The sequence below is a fragment of the Lipotes vexillifer genome, unplaced genomic scaffold (genome assembly GCF_000442215.2).
Source record: "Lipotes vexillifer unplaced genomic scaffold, Lipotes_vexillifer_v1.1 scaffold173, whole genome shotgun sequence".
In the NCBI taxonomy this organism is placed as follows: domain Eukaryota; kingdom Metazoa; phylum Chordata; class Mammalia; order Artiodactyla; family Lipotidae; genus Lipotes; species Lipotes vexillifer.
In genome coordinates this window covers 1,121,574-1,144,976 of record NW_006770924.1, presented here as the reverse complement: position 1 = coordinate 1,144,976, position 23,403 = coordinate 1,121,574, and the positions used below count along the sequence as shown (strand labels likewise).

The 23,403-nt window shown below is 37.2% G+C and overlaps 1 protein-coding gene across 4 annotated transcripts in view; it reads right to left on the bottom strand.

The window, feature by feature from the left end:
* Positions 1-23,403, bottom strand: part of PKP4 (plakophilin 4) — a 254,066-nt gene that overhangs the window by 85,191 nt on the left and 145,472 nt on the right. For all 4 annotated transcript variants that reach the window (XM_007446452.1, XM_007446454.1, XM_007446451.1 and 1 more), the window contains one exon: positions 1,400-1,434. In XM_007446452.1, the coding sequence (XP_007446514.1) occupies positions 1,400-1,434 (35 nt within the window). The remainder of the gene's footprint in view (positions 1-1,399; positions 1,435-23,403) is intronic.

Sequence of the window (23,403 nt, the reverse complement as noted above, 5' to 3'; positions counted from 1 at the left end):
TCAACTCTCTTTTTAACAGTTCATAGCACTGCTATTTCTCCTGAGGAATGTTTAAATCAGGTGACTTTTTGCTCAAACGATTTCCAGTGGCTCCCCATGATGTGCAACAAGTTCAAAGTCCCTGGTATTTACAGATCTCTATAATTTGGCCCAGTGTGGCTGTCTAGCCTTTGCACATCTTATCATCTCGCAAACTAGTTTCAAATGTTCCCACAAGACATTTCTGTCATCTCTTCTGCTGCCCAATGACAGTGCTCTCTCCACAGCCGGGCTGCTGGTCAAGCCCCAGGCTCCAGGCTCATCCTCTCTGCAAAGCTACCTCAAAAGTGGGCTGTCCATTTAATGACAATGTTTCCCACATAATACTTACTTGGTAGTTAACCCCATATTATTTCATGCCATGTCTTTCCTTGCATTAAACTGCTGTTTGTAAGTCTTCTTGTTAAGTCGCCTTTTACATGTCTCTTCCTAATCTATGGTTTGAGTAAAATACTACATTTCTTGGGAATACGTTCTTTATAAAATGGCAAATTGCCTTGTATCCACTATAAATAACACCAGAATCCTGGTGCCAGGTTCAGGTAAACTCAGGTACCAGGCGTTTGGTGATTTAAGTTTTACTCAATTCAAACCTTGTTCAAAAACTGCCGAAGTATTTAGATATCAAGGCCTATTCTAGCATTCACACAATGCTGGCATTGTCCTTTACATTATGAGAGGTGAGGGAGGTGAGGGGCATATGTGTGTGGAGCCCAACACTGTCTGACCAATGACACGTATAGTACTTGGCTCATGATGTGGCTACTCAGGAAGCGTTTAATGAGTGAAGACTGAGTATGAAGATATCAAACATCTGTGAAAGTGGCAGACACTCTCCTCAGTGCAATTCATCCTTGATATGAGGTGAATTTAGGATAAAAAGAAGAGATAAAGAGACTATGTTAGAATCTTCCAGACTATTTTAGAAGCTATCAGGTGGTCTACATCTGGATACATAAGGAAAATGAACACTTCAGGCAACTCTTCTCTTGAGTATGAGAAACACTGTAAAAGGAAAGACCTTGACTTATATAACTGATATCCCAGATTATACAAAAACCTTTGGGAGGGCATCCCTGTATTTCTCTATGATAAAGAATTCAGATACTGAATTGATATGAAAAATGTTTTGATGCCCAATGCTTTAACTTCTTTACAGCTGGCACATATAAATCTATTCAAGTATGTTAAAAAAATTAAGCATATTAAGAAAGCACTCTACTTCAAAGCAAAGCAGCTCAATATTGTCACTATTAAAGGCTTTGCTTGGCTGATTTCACCAAGAGCTAGTAATTTAAGAGAGCAGGCTCTGTCTGTGCAAAACTAAAGGAAGATATTTTACATGATTAAAAACTCATACCTGTTGATCTCCAAGGAAATGACTTCTCAGTTGAGCTAGAGAAAAAGAAGGGAAAAAAATGGAACACTTACTTCCTTTGTCATAAAATTTAACTTTGGATCTCTTTTGCATATAGACATTTAATTTTCACATTTAATTATATAAAAGTATAAAAACCTCAAACAAAATGTAAAATGACTGTTCTAAGTTAATTTTTAGACAGTATTAAACCCTCCACATCAATCTGGGACAAAACTGTATTTCTTGGAAATTAAGGCAAGTTACAAAACGACTTATAAAGTTGTAAATCGACTTACAAAAATGACATAAAAAGTATGATTCTCCTTGGATAAGACAAATACAATAGCACAACTAACCGTGACCTTCATAGTACTTATATGACGTAATACACTGCTTTGTGTGGAAGAACTAATATGAAAACTACATATAAATTAAAACAACATATACATTATACTGTACAACATATACATTAAAAAGAACCAAAAAGGATGTTAAGAAGTTCATTCAATTTACTCATTTTTGAAAGAAGCCCTAGATGCTATAATAGACACAAAAGTTAGTGGGGTCATTTTGAACTGAATGTTGCCTTATAAAATTTAAATATCCTAAACCTTTATATCAAAATATAAGGTTTTACAAGCTAGGAGAAAATTTTAACTGTATATTTTTCTTAGATTATAGCATACCAATTTTAAAAATTTGTGCATAAAAACATATCTGTGCCTCCCTGGTCTCCCTCCCCCGCTTAAAATACTCAATACGGGAAGGCATGGTGCTTAGGGGACGGTGTGGTAGAACAAAGGTACAAGAGGCTGGATTATCAGGCATTTATTAAATGTCAGAGTAAGTACCTCACATATATTATCTCCTTTATATTATTAACAACAACCTAAGGAATAGGTACATTATTATCTTTACAGATAAAAAAACTGGCCAAAGTCTTATGCTAGTAACTGGAAGAGCTGGGATTCGAACCCAGGATGGCTTGATTTCAAAGTCAGGGCTTCTCACCACTGTGCTATATAGTAGAATAGCTTGTGATCCCATTTTTGCATCAAACACACATACACACATACACACACACACACACACACACACACAAATATGCCTAGGAAGAAGTCTAGAAAAATAAAAACCAAAGTGCTAGCAGTTATTTCTGTGGGGTACAACTAAAAGGAGTTTTTTCCTTTTTAAACATTTGTACTTTTTTTCTGGAAATCAGAAACAAACACATATTGAAGTATTTTGGAAGTATTTTGGAAGAAGTTTATGGAACAGGTATGTGACTTTGGGCTTAAGGAAACTGTAACTTAAAGAAGGGACATCCTTTCAGTGCTCTAGGTGTAAGATTTTAAGTTCTTGTTAGTTGTTTAATATTCCCCCCAAGTCATTAAGTGGCTAATGAAACTCTTACTGGTTAGAAATTCTAGATTCAGTAAGAATTCCCTGAACTTCAATTTTGTCTGTGATTTGCCTTTTTGTCACCACAGGCGGAGCAGCTCACATTCCAGGACCTTGAACTAGCTGCAAGCAGGCGGGCATGCTCTCAGTGAATGGAGTCAGTTAATGCTAATCTTCAGCACTCCGGTCATGTTCCTGTACCTGATGCACTCTTAACTGATTTCAAAAGGGACTGATGGGGAAGAAAAAAAGATGAAAATTTGGTCAAGTATCAATAAGGGCACATCTGTCTTGTTCCTGAAGATAGGTCATCACATTCTTATGACTTCAAAAGTGGTTTCCTAGACTGAATTTCAATTCCTCTTGAATATGTCTTTATTATTTAATTCTATTATCTAAATTAGTTTTCTAATCACTGAGGTTGCTATTACCCAACTGTGTTCCTATTAACATATTCATATTTTTTGTCAATATTAAAATACATGGTAAATCAAACTGCCATCCAGAATTGTGTAATATACCTCAAGTTTCTTGGGAGTGATAAAGTCTGTTATCTTCTGATTGAAGTTTACATAAACTTTAATGAAATATGTTTACAAGATTTTTATTCTTGAAGTTATAGATCATAGAACATAATTCATCTTAACTGCGCAAATTGGGCAAGGGTTGCGGCTGTTTTGCCCATCTCTTTAGGTCAAGTGCCCAGCATACTGCCTGGCACATAGAAGATGCTTAATATACATTGTTGCTGTAACACAAATTGTGAAAAAGTAATACGGGGTTCTTCATTGTTCTGAAAGATCAGGTGTATGTAAATTATTACTTACTACTTTGTTCGAACAGGTCAAATTATTCTCTCCCACTCCAGGTAGGAAATTCCAGTAGCCTCATTGCATAACAATCAGGCAAACAGCATTTTTGCTGCTGAAAAGACCTTTGGTCATCAAAATACAATAAAGTATTCCTAGGTGAAGGCAAGGGGAAGTCTCCATTAAATTTATTTTCCCCTACTATATTCTAGACAAACAATAGAAATCACTAGGAAAATAAGTTAATATTGGGGATTAAAAATAAGCAAAAGTTCCATTTTGAAGACTATATATTCAGCCCGTTTACCTTCACACTGATTCCACAATTCTGTGTGATAGCTGGTCATTATATGTTATTCAGAACAGTCTACTTCTTTCTGAACCACTTACTTTATATGATTCTCAAACTGTTCACCACTCTGGGATTCAGGGATCGCACAGTAAATATGTGCAGTTTTTTTTTTCTTTTTTTTTCTTTTTTTCTTTTTTCTTTTTTTTTTTTTTTTGCGGTATGTGGGCCTCTCACTGTTGTGGCCTCTCCCATTGTGGAGCACAGGCTCCGGACGAGCAGGCTCAGCGGCCATGGCTCACGGGCCCAGCCGCTCCACGGCATGTGGGATCTTCCCAGACCGGGGCACGAACCCGTATCCCCTGCATCGGCAGGCGGACTCTCAACCACTGCGCCACCAGGGAAGCCCATATGTGCAGTTTTGAAATGCTGTTTTAAGTCACTGAATGTATTAAGTCACTTTTATTGGAACAATAAAATGAGAGGCAGCTCCACATTAGACACAGGCATATTCCTTCTTTCCTCTCTCCTTCCAGCCATCTATTCCTAGAAACACTTCCCCAACTTTTACTGAATGTCTACAACGTGTCTACAGGCACTATGGCCATGAATGACTCCATCCCATTCCCTTCCACTTCTCATCTGAAGATGCCAAGCAGTTTATGTTCTAGGATCTTCCACTGGAATGTGAAACATTTTAAAATACAAGAATGGGAACATCCACAATAACTCTGTTTCAGTGGGAAGATGTATTCACAATTTCCAATAACTTAATTATCAACAAGCTTCTAGAATGAAATCCATTTATAAGTTTGGGACTGTTTGGTTAGATAGTGAACAGCAGTTAGGAGCAAGCTCATTTGCAAATTAATAAATCAAGGCAATTCATTTTAATGTGAAAAAAATCTTAGTTTTGTTTTAACGAAGACACCATGTCTTCATCACAGTATTACATGAGAAAATGCAATAAATCACTATAAAATTCTGTACACTTAAGAAATTATATATTTTTCATTCATAGACATAAATGGAGGCAAAATTACCTTTGTTGAATATTTATGGCTGTCTTTGAAACCCAAACCCCCCTTATCTTGACATCCCATGCTATATGTGAGAAAACTAGCCTCTCACACTCTGCAGCCAGAGAACCGGCCAGTGACCGAGGGTCTAGAAGGAGGCACATGAGGGGAGGCGGTGGCACCGCGGGGAGCAGTAGTGGGGGCACTGGCCCTGGACACCCAGACTCAGAATCTGCCTCTCTGGGCTTCCTGGAGCTTCTGAAAGTTGACACCTAATAGCTTCTGATAAGTTCTTTTTCTCCTTATACAAGCCAGAGAGGATTCTACCGTTTGTAGCTGAAAGCTCTGACTGATGTTTTAAGACCGAAAACAAATGCAAACAGGCCCTCTGAAAAGAGCTAAAACCTCACTCCTTAACTCTCTACCTGTATTTCCAAGTGCACACTGGATATAATACATTTTGTACTCAACACATTGAAACCCTTTTTTCCCCCAAACGAACTCCCATTTAATCATCACCACCTAGTCACTGACACTGAAGAACATGGAGTCATTTTATTGTCTCCCCTACCCTGCCCGCCTCACTAGCATGTAAGCTCCACGAGGGCAGGAAGTCTGGCTTGTTCACAGATACGCCTCCAGAACCTACGACAGTATCTGGCACATGGCGCTCACTCAAAACATACACCTTCTGAATTCATCCCTACCACCAAGGACACTGTTCGGGCCTTCATCCTCTCATAGTCTTTTGGCTGGATCATTCTTTCAGTCTCTCTCCTAACTTGTCTGCTTGGCGTTGATTTCTCATCCTTTCAGGCTCTCTTCCAGGCTGCTGCTACAGTGATTTTTCAAATCTGAAAACATTCAAATCTGAAATTCTCCTGATGCTAACGCACAACAGATCCTTACAGGGTAAATTTCAAACATCTTAGTTAGTATGGCAGAGACTCAAACATCTTCGTATGGCACAGAAGGCCCTCCACCACCTGGTTCCTTCCCGTTTGCCCTTTCCCACACAAACCTACATTCTAGGCACTTCTAATTACTTGCAGTTTCCTCACATACCAGGCTGCTTCACTGCTTCCAATGCTATTTTGGGGGTAGAATGTGTAGGAACACAGTCTGGAAACTCAGAATTACACAAATTCCAGAATGGTATATGTGGTACAGTGTAACAATACATATGTCATATACCCATGAAATGGAACACTCTTAAGTTTACCTTCACTTTGTATCACTTAATAACAGGAATATCTTTGGAAAGTGGTCTACTTAATTAAGTCACTACTCAATTTCCTCCTGATTTCCTACTGTGCCAGATGTGAGCTTAAGTGGACAGCAGTAGGTAAACAGTAGGAGGCGGGGGAGTGGAGAATTAGGTGGAGCTACACAGTAACTTTACCATGTCATTTCCCTCACCTTCTCCCTGGTCTAGATGGGGCTCTTTCTATCACTAGTAAAGTGCAAGTTACTGTCATTATTCTCCTATAAGATACACTGAATTGGGACAGAATCCGAGTTATTTCACTTTGTTTTATTTAAAAAAAGTCATTGTGCTAAGAAATTTTATACACACACAGCCATATATATGTGAACCCTTATCAACAGTTCAAAAAATTAAGCACAGCCCAAACCAAATTCAATTTCACTTGGCATTAAAGGACAGGAATTACTGGAATGAATGTTCTAGAAACTATTTGATTTATGAATAGAGCACGGGCGTGTACCACTGTCTAGACCACACACCCTCCACGGCATCTGCTCTGGTGAGCACTAATCATCCTTCGAGAATTAGCTTGATGAAAGTTGATCACTTCTTCCTTTACATCAAGAATGTACCCATTAATCTATCTCGAGTTCTGTTTTTCATATGATTGTAATTGCAGGATTTGTTTACCTGTTTCCACTACCAGACTGGCTCTCTTGAGGGTAAAGACTGTGTCTTAATTCTGTCTGCATCCGACCAGCATTGAATAGGATGCTAAATAAATGATAGCTGACCTTAACTTTTTGGGTTGTTCTTTATTAAGGCTAATCCTGTGTTATTTTAGAAATTGTTTCAATCATTCTACAAAGGAGATTTTGGCTCTTTCTACATCTTATAGAAAAGATGTCTATTGTAAATATTATAGGAATCAATCCAACAAATATTTATTGATCACCTGCTGAGTGCCAGACATTGTTAGAGGCTGGGGTATAATGGTGACAAGAGGCAAAGCCTTTGCCTTCTGCACGCTCACAATTGTCTTGTAATTACTCATTACAGTATGCATGTGACTCCCCCACTGGATCACATGCCCCTCAAAGGCAAGGTGTCAAGAGAGTTTTGAAAGGCTGATCTTAAAGGCAGAAACCTGTAAGAGAGTACTCTGATGAGTCCAGCAGTGTTATGATTGAAGAAGCATTCGCATATCTATAACAACCCAAAGTGTGAAACATCTGTCTTTTAAAACAAAAACAAGACCCAGCTCTCCTTCTACTTACCTATGAAAATGAGGTAAATTGGTATTAGGACTACCCAGGTAGGAATTTGAACATGAAGGCTCCGAGGGAAGAGGTATGTAGCAATGTGAAATGTACTGTTATATTCAAGAATTTGCTTCAGTTCCCACAGCTCAAAAATTATAAAGTGCTAGAAATCAGCCAGTTTGGGAGACCATCAATATAATAGTCCACATGTGCAGATAAACCTGACATGTCAGGTCTCCCCTGTGTATTACGACAATCTCTTCAAATGGTTGTTTAAACCACCCCAATTTAGCAGCATTACATAATCTATGTATTTCACTATTGCAACATATTCTTTCACAATATTTTTCTAAAATGACCCTTAGGTGATCTTCCTTTACTGAACAGAGGTAATTAACAGATGAACTCTCATTGATCATATGTTCATTAATCTTACTATAAATATTTTCAAAACTGTATGTGTACATTGCTGGCCTGACTTTTTACTCTTGATTTTCCTATTAGTTTTACTATTCTGAGCTCTGACCATAAATGTTGAGTTCCACGCAAAGGTTCTGTATTTCTGGACATTCAGATGGTCGACATCATTAATCATCAGAAAAATGCAAATTAAAACCACAATGTCACCTCACACATGTCAGAATGGCCATCATCAAAAAGAACACAAGCAATAAATGCTGGAGAGGATGTGGAGAAAAATGAACCCTGTACACTGTTGGTGGGAATGTAAATTGGTGCAGTCACTGTGGAAAACAGTGTGGAGGTTTCTCAAAAAAACTAAAAATAGAACTACCATATAATAAAGAAATTTACTCCTGGGTATATATCCAAAAAAACAAAAAACACTAATTCGGAAAACTACATGCACCCACAATGTTCACAGCAGCATTCTTTACAATTGCCAAGATATGGAAGCAACCTAAATGTCCATCAACACTGGATAATGTTTCACTTTGTTTTATTTAAAAAAAGTCATTGTGTTAAGAAATTTATGGCACAGAAATTCAACAGTGAAGATGTGTGGTGTATATATACATATATACAATGGAGTACTACTCAGCCATAAAAAAGAATGAAATTTTGCCATTTTCAGCAACATGGATGGACTTGGAGGGTATTATGCTAAGTGAAATGAGTCAGACAGAGAAAGCAAACACTGTATGATAGCATTTATATGAGGAATCTAAAAAATACAACAAACTAGTGAATATAACAAAACAGAAACAGACTCATAGATACAGACAACAAACCAGTGGCTACCAGGGGGGAGAGGGATGAGGGGAGGGGCAAGATAGGGGCAGGGGATAAAGAGGTACAAACTATTATGTATGAAATAAATAAGCTGAGAGGATGTATTGTACAACACAGGGAACATAGCCAGTATTTAATAATGACTGTAAATGGAGTATAACCTTTAAAAATTGCGAATCAGTACATTATACACCTGTAACTTATATAATATTATACACCAACTATACTTCAATTAAAAAAAGTTCTGTATTTCTTCTGCACACGTTAACTCCTGAATTTAAGAACTATCACATATGCTTACAGATGAAATCTCAGTAGCTGGAATAAATTCCTAAATGCATTTTTCTCCTTCTCCACCAATCCATTACTAACTGAAGTTATTCCATTAGCAAATGTTCTGGATTCTAAATCCATTACGAAAAAAATTCTGGCAGCTCATTATTGGTTTGTTATAACTGCCTTTATAATCCATTGCTCTAATATTTATAAGTCTACCTTTCACTTGATTCCAAGGTCCATTTCTCAGTTAGAAAAGAAAAAGTTGGTTTGTTCGGGTTTTTATTTTAGGCGATTAATTCATATTGAAATTACTTACTACCCAGCTATCCTCTAGGCATTACAGATTACTTTTTAATGAACCGCTTCAGAATCTTCTTAGGTATGAAAGCTAGGCTCCATAGTCCACAGGTCACTCCAGATTTCCTATTATGCACCTAGGATTTTCTCAGCCAGAATCTGGCAAAATAACTACTAAAGATTCTCAACTTTTGGTCTCTATTTGGAGTGCTACCAGATAAAATTTAAAATAAATTCCCTTAACGGAGTAACCCATTCTATCCAATACTTAAATTTCTCTATCTTCATTAATTATAATTAAATCTTAAATTATGATAGGGCGATAACATCATACCACACTTTTAAGTCTTTTAAAATTTCTATCTAGTATTGCTTTGACTTTCCTTTTAATTAGTACATTTAAAATTGTACCCAGTTTCTGTTAATGCATTTGTAAAATATTCTGTTAGTTTTTTGTGAGTTCTCAGCTGGGTAAAGCTCATTCTGTGGTTTAGCTTTCTGGAGTGCTCTTCAATTTATGCTTGAGAAAGGCACTTTTTGAAGATAATGCCTGTGAAAGTCCCAGGTTTTAAAGCATTCACCATGTAAGCAGGTCAAATTTCTCCTCACCTTGACCTCGGCAAGAATGTTCTTGAGTTCATTTTATACTCATAATTAGCATGGTGAGAAGTGGGGTCTAGAAGCCTAAGATGGAATCAAGGGCTCTCTAATGCCATGAGCCATCTTCTGATGTTCCAAGAACTCTTACCACCTAACAATAGGAAACGGATAGGTTTTAACAGTTTTGTTTTTCTTATGTTTGGGAAACAAGGACCTCATCTCTCCCTTTTAGTTAGATAAGAATTAACTAAGGGCTTCCCTGGTGGCGCAGTGGTTGAGAATATGCCTGCCAATTCAGGGGCCACGGGTTCGAGCCCTGGTCCGGGAAGATCCCACATGCCGCGGAGCAACTAAGCCCGTGCGCCCCAACTACTGAGCCTGCGCTCTAGAGCCCGCGAGCCACAACTACTGAGCCTGTGCTCTAGAGCCCGCGCTCTGCAACGAGAGAAGCCACCGCAAGGAGAAGCCCGCGCACCGCAACGGAGAGTAGCCCCTGCTCGCTGCAACTACAGAAAGCCGTGTGCAGCAGTGAGGACCCAAAAATAAATAAATGTAGTCAAAAATAAATTTAAAAAATGTTTTTTAAATGAATAAAATCTATCTGAAAAAAAAAAGAATTAACTAAGAAATAAATCCTTTACATTAAACAGAGACCTGCTCTCTGTCTTACTGCCAGAACTAGAGCAATTAGACAAAATTAAATACATTACGATTATTCTTCCTGAGACAGCTGTGGATAGCTATCCTTCCACTAGGCTATTTCAGTAAGTCAAAGACGGGAAGGCCACTATGTACCACAGACGATGAAGGTGAACGGCTCTGCCTGGCTGAAGGGGAGGAGGGGAGCTGGGAGGCAGAGGGCTATCCCTACCCACCACGTTATTTTTTCCTAAGGGGCTCTGAGGACCCTAGTTTGACAAATCACTAGCCTTTAGATAATAAGGATATTTTAGCAGTAATACTTAGAAAGCAATCCTTCTTAGTATTTTACTACATTTTTGGGAGCCTCTTCCAAATTTATTTATTGTCTATTCATAATTAATCTCAACAAAAATAAAACCAAAAGCTCTTAGTCCAAATTTATGATTTTTCGGGACTGAGGCTCCTTTCTGTGTCCTCTTTATTGTGCTCTCAGACCCTAGAAAATTTTCTATTGGATGGAGACTGATTTCCTTCTTCCTGCCAAAGGACCACTTGATACCAGCAGCCAGGAAAAGTGAAACCATGACAACATGCCCATAATTGTAGTTTATTATTATTTTTAATGTGTTATGGTTTTGAATTGCCCCTGAAAATGGTATATGCCTGTAATTTGAACTGAGCAAGGCATAAAGAATGAGACAGGGCAAAGGCTCTCTTTTCATAATTATTTTTATGTCTGAAGGTGACACTGAGGTTAAAGAAAAGGCACTTGAATTAAAAATGATGTCCTTCACGTAGAATGCAGCTGCTCCTGAGCCATCAGCAACAGGACATGAGCCCTGAGTTCCCTTCCATGCATGGTGATGGATACGTGCCCATCCACCTGCACTCACTTGTCACAATCACCTGGGTGACCAACAGAAGAAACAAGCAAGACGGCTGCAGGAAGGCAGGCCTGAGGCTTCATGGAACACGGGAAAGGTCAGAGGCTTACAGTCGGACCCACATACTCCTTGCTCAGTGACACTTCACCTGAAAAAACTGGCCACGCGCTCAGAATACGCTTTTACAATTTCAGTCTTTAAAAAATAATGAGGAACAGCAAACGGTGGTATAAAAGTGCAATCTTGGTTTTCCACTGGCTGCTAGCAAGTTTAGAGTAAAATGTATAACTGAACACTGTGGTGAACATTTTTGGTATCATGACTGGCTCTATTTTGTTGTCACCCTTGTTTACTCAGTGCTTCATTCCACTCCTCCCTCATACCACTTTACCATATTTTTGCACCCTTACAATATCTGTCTAAAATGGATTCCAGGAAAAGGTAAGATAAAAATAAATAACATTACAGCCAGTCTCTGAAAGAGAAAGTTATGTACTTGATGCACAGCAAAAACGTTAAAGGAACGGGAAATACCAGATTAGCCCTTTAGACAATTCAAGTAACTTGAATTGTTTAATAGGGACTAGAGGTGAACACACATTTTAGAAGATGTTAAATATTCTTTGACAAAAGCATTTTGTGTTACTGCTTTGAATCTATGAATAAAAGATCCAGAGGACCACATGGGAAGGGGAAGATTAAAAAGAATGTCATACAAGACAAAAATGAGACAAACAGTTCTCTCTGGTATCTCCATAAATTATACAGGAAGCATGACTTCTGTTTAAGCCCATCCCACAACAGGTATTCTAACCAGTAAAAGTAGAAATCAGAATAGAAGGGTTTTCTAACATTTCAGATGACATTTGAAAGAGTGAAAGCAACTGAGATGAAAATAGTAAAATGACTAAATACAAAACCAAACTCTCTTTCCTAAGTATTCTGCCATAACTTAGGATGCTATTTAGGCAAAGGGTCAAGCCTCAGAATAGATGGGCCACTGTGAATTATTTGTGTTGAGGTCTACAAAACGCTACTGTCTCCCTCATTTCTGTTCTTTCAAATTCTTCCAAAGGCAAAGAAACAGAAAAGGAAAACATTTCTTAAAATTTAAGATAAAAAAAAAAAAATAAGAAAGAGCACACACAAATATACTCCTTTTAGAAATATGTAAAACAATTCAAATCGTACATTTTAAAATAAAGCTGGCACTGGTTAAGAAGCAGTGCGAGGGTCCTGTTTTTCTACTTGCTCTACAGGAGATGGAGCACAGAGTTAACGTGGGACTAAGCTGTAGAGATCTGTAGTAAGAGGTACACTGGCTGACATCCCAAACCCATAAAATTCCTCATTATAAACAGTTCTGTTTATGATGCATACAATTTCATTTTGAATATTATTTAGGATGTAAAATGCTTTGAAAAGCCTATATAAAAATTCACTTAAAAGCAACTTTAAGATATCATAAAATTAAATGTTTTATTAAACGTGTACCGACCACTCTGATTATTTAGGCATTCAAAAGCAAATGATATATTCATATACGATTCTTTGATACTCATATAAAGACATTATCAAATCTGGTGTGTGTCTAAAGAATGATATTCACTTTCTGTCCACTGATTACCCAGAAGATTTTATTAAAAAAATTATTATAAACAGTAAAGTTTCTGTAATGTCTGAGGAAACTTTTCATTATGAGTGTGAAAAGGAAGAACATGATATATTTCTTAAAGTTCTGCTTTGCTTTTTGAGAAAAATAATGCTTCTCCCTGTAATAGCATTTTCAGCTCTTGATTCATGGTCAAGCACCATAAATAGCTGTTTTAGTGCTGAAGGAGGAATGAATTCACATGTGGGCTAGAGTACAGACCCCGCATCATCAATAACTGTCCAGGAAGAAGAATGGAGGCATAAGGATACAGTCAATGTTTGGCGGAGCATATGCTAGGCTTCTAGGTAGTAAGACTTAACGAACCTAGCAAAGTGCTTCTAGAATGCTTTAAATCTCCCCTGAAAGCTCTCATGGATCCGTAATTTGTCCCACATCCCCTTTCCCACCCTGTTTCCTTCTCTTCTCTATTATCCCCCTACACATAATTATGCAGGGTTTCCAAACTACTGAATAGGGGAATGAAACGGAAAAAGGCCTGTTAGAATGAATGACAACAATGACAATGGAAAGTAAAGTCTCTTCAAACAGAATTCTTGATGTATAATGGGTGAGCCATAAACACTGCTCAGGCACTCTCCACGGCAAATGGACAAGTGGCTGGACAAGACTGTTAAATTCCTAGCTTTAATACCCAGCATTCTTCTTTTAAGAAATACGAATGAAAAGAGGAAGAGTGGTTCGCAACGTGACACAAGTGGTTGGTCTGCTTTATCCTGCTTTCCCCTCTTTGCTCCCTCTCCCATTCATTGCCACAGTGAGCCAACATTATTGATGGAAAAGGCATTACAAAGTATGTGGAGCATACTGTGTAGATTCATAATCTAATTTAACTTAAATAAATATTCTTCATTTGAACTATTGAAGAAAACATCTACCACTCAGATTTTTAAAAATATGACCTTCTTAACTTTATAAAAATGAAAAAAAGTTTTAAACAAAATTTCAGTCAGAAAATTAAGAGCTGGATTACTTAATATTTAAACTTTTTGTTATACAGCATTTAAAACACACACTCACTGATATAGAAAACAGTATAATGAAGCCCCTATGGATTCATCACCCAGCTTCAACAAATAAAAGGGAACATGCGGTCAACATTACTTCATCTATACTTTTACCCACTGTTTTCTGTGCATTACTAGATTATTTTGAACCAAGTCTCAGGCATCTTACTACTTTAGATGTATCTCTAAATATAGAGACTTTTAAAAGACTATAACCACAATAACATTATCACACCTAAAAAAATTACCAGTAAAATTCTTCATGTCAACAAATATCTAGTCAGTATTCAAAGTTCCTGTTTGAATTTTTAAAAACAGTTGCTTGAATCAAGACCAAAACAATGTCTACACATTGTATTTGGTTGTTGTGTCTCCAAAAATTTCTTTTCATGCAGTCTCACCCTCCCTCTTACATCATTTTTTCCCTGTTTGAAACGATTCCAGTTGCCTTGCAAAATTCCCAATAGACTGGATCTAACTAAGGCATCAGCAAAGTGTTGTTTAACCTGTTCCTCTGTCTCTGATTTCCTATGAATTGTTACTTATATCTAGATGGTTGAGCAATCTGGAGGCAAGAATGCATCCTAGGTGATGATATGCACTTCCCATTGCATCATTTCAGAAGCCAAAATTTTGGACTTATCTTTTGTTTTGTAGAACATCTATCTTAGATCAGTGAGTTCAGGTGCTGTCAGCCTGATCCATTTATTGTAAAGTTTCTCATCATTTTTTCAGCTAAAGATTTTAGCAGCCACTGATGATTACTGATATAGATACATTGTTTTGTCAGTGGTTGCAAAAAAAACTCACCCAAGATTTTAATTTCTAGACTTTGTTTTAATGTACTACTCTGGTCAATAGTAGTTTCTACCTTTGTATCTATGTTCAAAGGAATACAATACTGTTTCACTTACTATTTACAAATAAGTCTTTACTGAACATTATTTTGCTAATGCTGCTCTGGAAATAGACATAACCCTGTATTTTGTACTTCCTAAGCACCAGTTCTTAGATGATCATTGATAATTTTGCTTGAATTTTCTGTGGCTCAAATAGCCGCATTATTGATAATGTAACTAAAGCTGGGGGTAGATCAACCTTTAACTGGCGTGTTCTAAAGCAGAAACAACAGATCACAGAATCCTAGAATAACTGGCTGTTATTTGTTCTTTTCCAATAAAAAAAAGGCTAGAAGAAATAAACAAGTATACCCTAAAGACATTCCTCCTTGGCTTAACAAGCAGCCCAATAATGCAAACCAAATGCTGTATCTAAACTATCTGACAGTGGTTAAAATGTGTAATGGTTTAATATAAGATTTTTAAGCTATGAAAATCTGTAGCCTACAGGCATTCTCCCTTTTCAGTTTTTGAGTGGTTTTCTCCCTATTTAACTGGGGAGTAACACAACAGCAGGGCAGAAAAATCTATGCAAAAACCAGATTAGATCGATTTGTTATTAAATAGATTGTGAAGCCTCAGGGAGGATAGCTATAATAACAATTTAGTCACTACAAAGTCTGGCAAACTTGTCAGTTGTTTTTCCCCGCCCTTGGCAGACATGCCATGTTCGTTTTTATGGCAAGCTGATTAACGGCTAAAAATGCACTAATGGATGGCTCTCACTTTTAGGTGGATAATCACATTTCCAATTTCCTTCTCTATACATCATTGGATTAGAGCGTATACAGTAGTATATCTCTGAAGGGCTGAGGAAACATCTCATCACACACATCAGTCTTTCCCCTCTGTGTCCTTAACCTGCCAAATGGTAATGAGAATGGGAACTTAACACCAACCTTCCTTTATTTCATGGAGAGTAAAGGAATTAGATGAAGGAATGGCAAACTGCCCCCCCGCCGCCCACATCCCAAATAATGAACTGCAGAGAGTACATTAGTGGCAATGTTTTTCAAGATTGTTTTCTGGAATCTTTGAATTAATACCTACATGACTTCTTGTAACATGTCTGTGATCAACCAAAAACAGAAAATAGAAGCCACGCCAAAGTTTCTACGAAGGAGAGACAAAATAGTGGCAGTGGAGATGGGGCTGGGGGCTAGGGGTTTTGTACTTGTCTTTGTATAGCAAGCAGTTTTGATACAGACTGTGTCTATCTGGAGCGGTGGAGTGGAGGTAAGTGGGTTGCCTAAGTCTTCTCAAACGAATTCTTGACACCCCAGTGGAAAACCAATAGAATAAAACTATTTTTAGGAGAAAATATCATCTTAATGTTAAAGTCAGGTGTACGATAATAATAAAAACCAAAGCAAACTAAAACACAAAAACAAACCTCGTGGAAACCCTTGAACAATAAGCAGATAATGGGTATAAAACATCGACTCGCACAAATGTTTATTATATGATAGGTGCTCAATGGCTATTGTTCTCTTCCCTCTAATATAATTACAAAGAAGTATTTTCACCTAAGGATATGAGAATCAAAGACACCAAAGCAAGGCCTCCCTGGATAGAGCCAGGACCATGTAATCTGATCAGCACACTGCTCTTCAAAAATAAAAATAATAAAATATAGACATATATTTTATGCTGCTACTAAGGTACTTTGTCATATGGCTAAATTACACACAATGTTCCCTTCTACTAGACTGGAAATTCCAGGCTTCTGTATCTTTGTATCTCTACAATAAAGCAAAGGCATAACTATTTACTGAGTGAATTTAGAGAAGACATCATAAACCTTTGCAGAAGAAAATAAATGCAGTCACCAAAGGAAATGTGGACATAGAAAGAGAAAGGAATGTTAGTATCATCTGTTTGGGCAGATTTGGAGAATTTGAGATCCATTATTATATATCACATATAGAGCGTTGTTTCTCCTACATACTTGTCATAATACTAAAGATCTATATTCTAAAAATAGCTGAATATGGTATACTTTGTGTTGTGATGTACCAAGGCCTGTACTATTTTAGATGTATTGATATATCGCAGAGTTATTTCAGGTCAATAAAACTAATGATAGAACCAAAAAAATAATAATAAACCAAATTACTCATTAGAAAAATGGGCAAAGGGGGCTTCCCTGGTGGCGCAGTGGTTGAGAGTCCGCCTGCCGATGCAGGGGACACGGGTTCGCGCCCCGGTCCGGGAAGATCCCACATGCCGCGGAGCGGCTGGGCCCGTGAGCCATGGCCGCTGAGCCTGTGCGTCCGGAGCCTGTGCTCCGCAGCGGGAGAGGCCACAATAGTGAGAGGCCCGCGTACAGCAGAAAAAAAAAGAAAAAGAAAAAGAAAAATGGGCAAAGGATATGACCAGAGGAGGAAATGCAAATGGATCATAAGGATATGAAAAGATACTTAACCCGACTAGTCATCAAGAAAATGCAAAGTAAAATGAGATAACATTAGATTGGTAAAATTTAAAGACCCCGCGTCATATTAAATATTGGCCCAAAAAAAGAGAGAAAGAGAAAGAGAGAGAACCTAGAACTTTTTCACACACTGCTTGAGAGGGTGCAATTGTTGAGGTACCTGAGAAAGCAGTTCAGCAAGATCTACAAAAACTGAAAACATGCATTCATTATGCCCAAAGTATTCTACTTCTAATGATACCTCTTCTAGAACCTCACACATGTAAACTAGGAGATAAGTCTCCAAATGTTCACTGCTGCATTACTTAAAATACTTAAAAGTGGAACTGAAATGTTCTTCAATAGGGGAATGGACATACAGTTTAATATTCTATGACATAAATATATAACAGCAGTTAAAAAATAAACTAGATCTATACACATCAATATGAATAGATTTCAAACACTGAGTAGAGAAATCAAGATGCGTAATGACACATAGATTATACCATTTGTGTATGTTAAAAAAGCACACAGAACATGGGCCATGGATGTATATGATGTATGTATATTATATAAAAGAACACAAAGTAAGATTATATACTAGTTAATGCCTATTGGGAAGGGAGAATGGGGCAAAGAGGTTTTGAATTTTATGTTTAATATATTTTTATATAAAAAAGCCAAAATGATGAATTATTGATGCTTTCAATTCTGGGATGTACTTAAATTTTTGTTATATCATTCTCTGTACTTTTTAGTATTTTTCACATTTCTCAAGATATAGATTAAAAAGTACAAAATAAGTAATAAGAAAATATAGGATTAATTATTAATTCCTATAAAGCAGTAAAGGTAAATTTTTCCAAAAAGCATCCTGATATATACTATGTGGGCTATTTAAATTACCTTATAATTTATCAAAATATACACATGGTTAATAAAACCTAATGACTAAGAGTGGGGACTAGTAATATAATTCTTGTATTGATTCAATAATTCATCACTGTTACATATTTTAGGAATAGTAATTATAGAATGTGAACTATGAAAAATTACAGAAAATGAAATAATGTTATTTTAATTAAAACAGTTCTTTAATAAATAATTAAATAATGGCATGGTACATATATTTTAGATGCATGGGCTTCTGAATTTTAAAAAGTATTTTCCTCTTCATTAATTAGGAAAATTCATACAGCTGGGCTGCCTCTATATTTAACCAAATGTATTAAAATAGTCTTAATCTGAAACTTTGATGCTATAAACTTTGAACTTTAAACTTGATCTCTTTTTGTGGTTCCTTCTAACCATATCTCCAAGTTAACATTTTAAAATGCTCAGTTTAAGAAACAGGTAATTCATTTTGAAATATTTATTCACTATGATTAAAATATTTTGTTGTATAAAGTTCTAGGTCCATAAAAGATTCTAATATTTATGAAGACTACTTGGCTTAAAATTCAAATTCAACATGGTCACATTCTTAGGTCAAAATAGGTTACCTTAATGGAATACTGGTTGAATTACCTTGGGCTCATGCCCTACATAAGACTTAGTTTATGCAAGTTTAATTCAAATGTGTAGAGATAGTTGCCACTTGGATTTGTATGTCCCAGATGAAACAGGCTTGTGATCACAATGGCAATGTGCAGTAGCAATTAAAATGCTTTTTGGAAGAACTGTGCTTGAGCAAACTGCTCCAGAAAACAACTTCTGGAGAGATGCAGGTCAGCCACAGACTCATTTGTATCTTTCAGATGTCTTACTCTTTACTGTGTTAACACAGGAGAGTTGCATCATAAACATTCAGTGTCACTAAATTTGCTCAGAAGAGCATCCATTTAATAAATATTCACTGTAGAGATCCCAGAGAGGGTTTCTGATAATTACATTCAAATATCAAATAGATTATTCTTCATTTAGTCTGAATTCCAAATGAACATAAAAAGCTTTTATTTGTTTGACTATTAAGAGTCACTAGTGACCAAATACAATACTAAGAAAGGAAATCTGATGAACTATATTCCGATAAACATAAGAGGACTCCCAAAAAGCTTACCTACTGTGCACTTAAAACTAACTCAGCTAGCTCAGCAATATACAAGGATTTACCATAACAAAGAGCAAAGGAGAAAGAAAAGACGGTGAGCCCCTGTGAGGGAGTAGGAGGATGGAGAGAGAGGCGAAGGGGAATCCTTACTACTCTCAGTGCCTCTCCCCAGCCCCAAACTAAGAATGCCTGGAGCAGAACCCTTGGGATTTTCCCCTCTTAAAACCTGAGACATAGTAGCATTATTCTCAATTACCAAAAAGTGGAAACAACACAAATACCCATTAGGTGATAAAAAAATAAACAAAATGTGGTATATCCATACACTGGAATATTATTTGGAAATAAAAAAGGATGAAGAACTGATACATGTTATAACATGGATGAACCTTGAAATTATCATGCTAAATTGAAGAAGCCAGTCACAAAAGGCTATATATTATTTGATGCCATATATAGGAAATGTCCAGAAGAGGCAAGCCCATAGGGACAGAAAATAGATCACTGGTTCTCAGGGGCTGGGGGTGGGGGGGGAGGAAAAATGAGGAAGGAGTGCTAATGGGTAGAGGGTTTCTTTTTGGGATGGTGAAAATGTTCTAAAATTAGATAGTGGTGATGACTGCACAGCTCTATGAATATACTAAAAAATACTGAATCATATCCTTTAAAAGTATGAAGTTTATGATATATGAAATATATCTCAATGAAACTATTATTTAAAAAACTCAGGTTTTGGCCAGTGAGAGTACTGAAGGTCAAAGGGACAGAACTTTATCAAGCATCTTCCTGAAGCAGTACATTAAATAAGTAATAAGCTGTCAAAACACAAACATTCAACCTTTGCAAAGACTCTTCATTTTTAAAGAATGTTTCATTTGAGAAAGTTTATTTCACAATGACTTAAAAATATTTGCTGAAGAAAAGACCTTACCCATGAAAAATGCTTTTCGGCTACTGTCAGCCCTACGGCATTTTTAGAATTTTTAGTAGTATCAATGGAAACCTGATGGGCACTACCAGATGATCCTATAAAGTGTAAAAAAAAAAAAAAAAAAAGTCTGAATGGTAGTAGGGAATCAAATCTTTTCATTAAAAATAAGAGTTCTTTTCTTAAATGGCAATAAGAAGACCATTTGTCAAGATTGCATAACCTTTTTGAAACCATAAAGAATTCTATTTTAGCAGAGTTTTAAACTAACTGAAAAGGGAGGGATAATCTTAGGAAGAGTGTGAAGTTATTTAATTTTAATATTGCCACCCATTTCCCCCCTCATTCAGTTGATAGATATGGACAGGATTTTTCTCAGGGTCTAGAGTAACTTCCTAACACCAACGGCAGTCAGCTAAAGGACAGACAATGTGAAGGGGGCAACTGCTTCCAAATGGCATAAACAAATTTTAAAACAATGTGCAAAATATCAAAACAAAAATTTAAAACTAAGCTTCAATTCCAAAAGTTGTCATTAGTGTTTTCTACAATTAATAAAAAAGGTCCATCTTTTAAGTATCTCTTTTTGACTTCAATATATATGAAAATTTAGTGCTTCACCTTAAGGAGCAGACAAGCTATGATTTACTTACAAGATAAAATACGTGGAACCAATTTCTGTGTCCCAAAAAAATAAACTTGCTCCTTTACCACCTACAGCTTACCTAGAAGTAAGTGAGAAGTGAAGTTTCTGTTTCTGGGCAATGGTAAGATTCTAAGCCTGTTATCAGAAATATTTTTGAAATTCTGTACTATAAAATTTCAGAAGTAATTTCTTGAATTCTGAGATGATTGTATTTATATTTACTGACTTTTCAATTTGAACTATATTTTCTTCTCCTTCCAGTTTGTTACCCCAGCTGAACCACTAGTGTAATTCTGCTTGGATGAAACACGCAACACAAGCCACGTCTTGTACACTCGAAGACTGTGCCTTTTAGTAGTTCCCCTGGCCAAGTCCCCTGCACCCACCGAGTGCAGCTTGCCATGGGAAGGCTGGTAGTGACCTCTAACCACCGCTAAATCAGCATCCCTTGGGTGCATCTCCAAGCTACTTTTCTCCTTGAGAATTCCTCAGACAGGTGGGAGCCATTAAAAGTTAGAACTGGCATATCAAAGTGGGACTTTAGGAATGAGATAAAAAGTTGGCCGGAGGGAGTTATCTCACATTTAAATTTTTTTGGAAGGGAATGTGAAATGTGGCAAACTTTAAAAGGTGGTTGCCGGGCTTCCCTGGTGGTGCAGTGGTTGAGAGTCCGCCTGCCGATGCAGGGGACGCGGGTTCGTGCCCCGGTCTGGGAGGATCCCACATGCCCCGGGGCGGCTGGGCCCGTGAGCCATGGCCGCTGAGCCTGCGCGTCCGGAGCCTGTGCTCCGTGACAGGAGAGGCCACAGCGGTGAGAGGCCCGCGTACAGCAAAAAAAAAAAAAAAGTGGTTGCCTCTTTTTTCGGGTTAATGGAAATGTTCTACATTTCAATCACGATGGTGGTTATACAACTACATGCCAAACTGCCAAAAATCATAAAACTGTATGCTACACAGGGTGAATTTTACTGTAAGTAAATTACACTTCAATAAACCGGACCTAAAAATAAAGTGGTTATCTCTGAATGGTAGAATTATGATTTTTCTCTTTATACTTTCTTGAACTCTACAAATTGGCTAAAATGAGCATTATGTAACTCCAGTCAGTTAAAAGGTGAGAATACTGTTTTGGCCACACTTGTCCCCTTCTGTGCCCTTGGAAGTATAGGTAGGCAGGGGAAATCCCCTTGCTGTCACTCCATCCAGTGAAGTCTAAAGCAGGCTAAGGTGAGAGCAACACTCCATTGATGATACTGCAAAGAGAAAAAGAATAAATCCTACATTCATCAAAATTTGGATTTGAAGGTTGTTGCTTAGCCCATGGGGTGCAAGAGGATTAAAAGGCATTATTTTCCTCTGAGGTGCCTGTGCTATGAGATTATCCTGAGATGCACTGTACATACCTCTGCATCCCCTGAGGACCATTTCTGTTGCTAAGGCATGCACAACGTGCACCTGCACGGTGACCTGCAACACAGGACCTCTCACATCTTGGTACCCATTGCCACCCATGACTCTAAAAAGCTCTGCAGACAGAAGTCATCATGGCATGCTGCTTGCTTGGAGAACCCGAAATTGATCCATCCATCTGCATATGCTAACTATCACCCTCCAGCCAAACTGGAGCAACAGAATTGGCCTCCTGGAGAACTGCTTTTAGCTAAGCTGCTTTTCCATCCACTTATATTGTATTTAACAACAAAAGAAAGAACCCCTATGAGTCTGATTTTATAATTTAGAAACTACCGAGGACGCTGTTTGCCTCATCACGCAGTGCTCTCAACAGCAACTCACAAGAGAAACCACTCAAGTCTCAGCCCCAGGGACAGTAAATCCTCCTGAGCAACCTGGTTTGTTTTTATCTTCCAGACACTTTGAATCATGTAATTCATTAGTGTTTTTATCTTTAGCCTGGCTACCAGGACACTCAGAGCCAAAGTGGCTCTCTACTTTAAGCGAATGCATGCAATACTGACAACATATATTTTGTATACTATTTTAACCTTGGCTTCGTCTTATTTTTCTAGTCTTTATTTTATCTGCCCCAATTCCCTCACTCCATCATTGGTTTTTGTGTTTTCTAAAAACGTTCCAAATACATGTGGAGAGGTAAAATATTAAATAGTACATAGATAACTATAGTGTACTCAGTACAAATGCAGAAATACTGTAACTTTTCAATAAACTGATTCCACACCCTACTTTCTATGAGGTGAAATACTGAATATATAAATAACTATAGTACACTAAAAACAAATGCAGAAAATCGGTATTTTCTCTGTTAACTGATCCCAAGGCCCACTTTAAATGAGGTAAAAAATTAAATATATAAATATCTATACTATACTCAGTACAAATACAGAAAAGATACAATTTACTGACTATTTCTACAGCCTATCTTTAATCAGGTGAAATATTAAAATAGATGACTATTAAATACACAGGT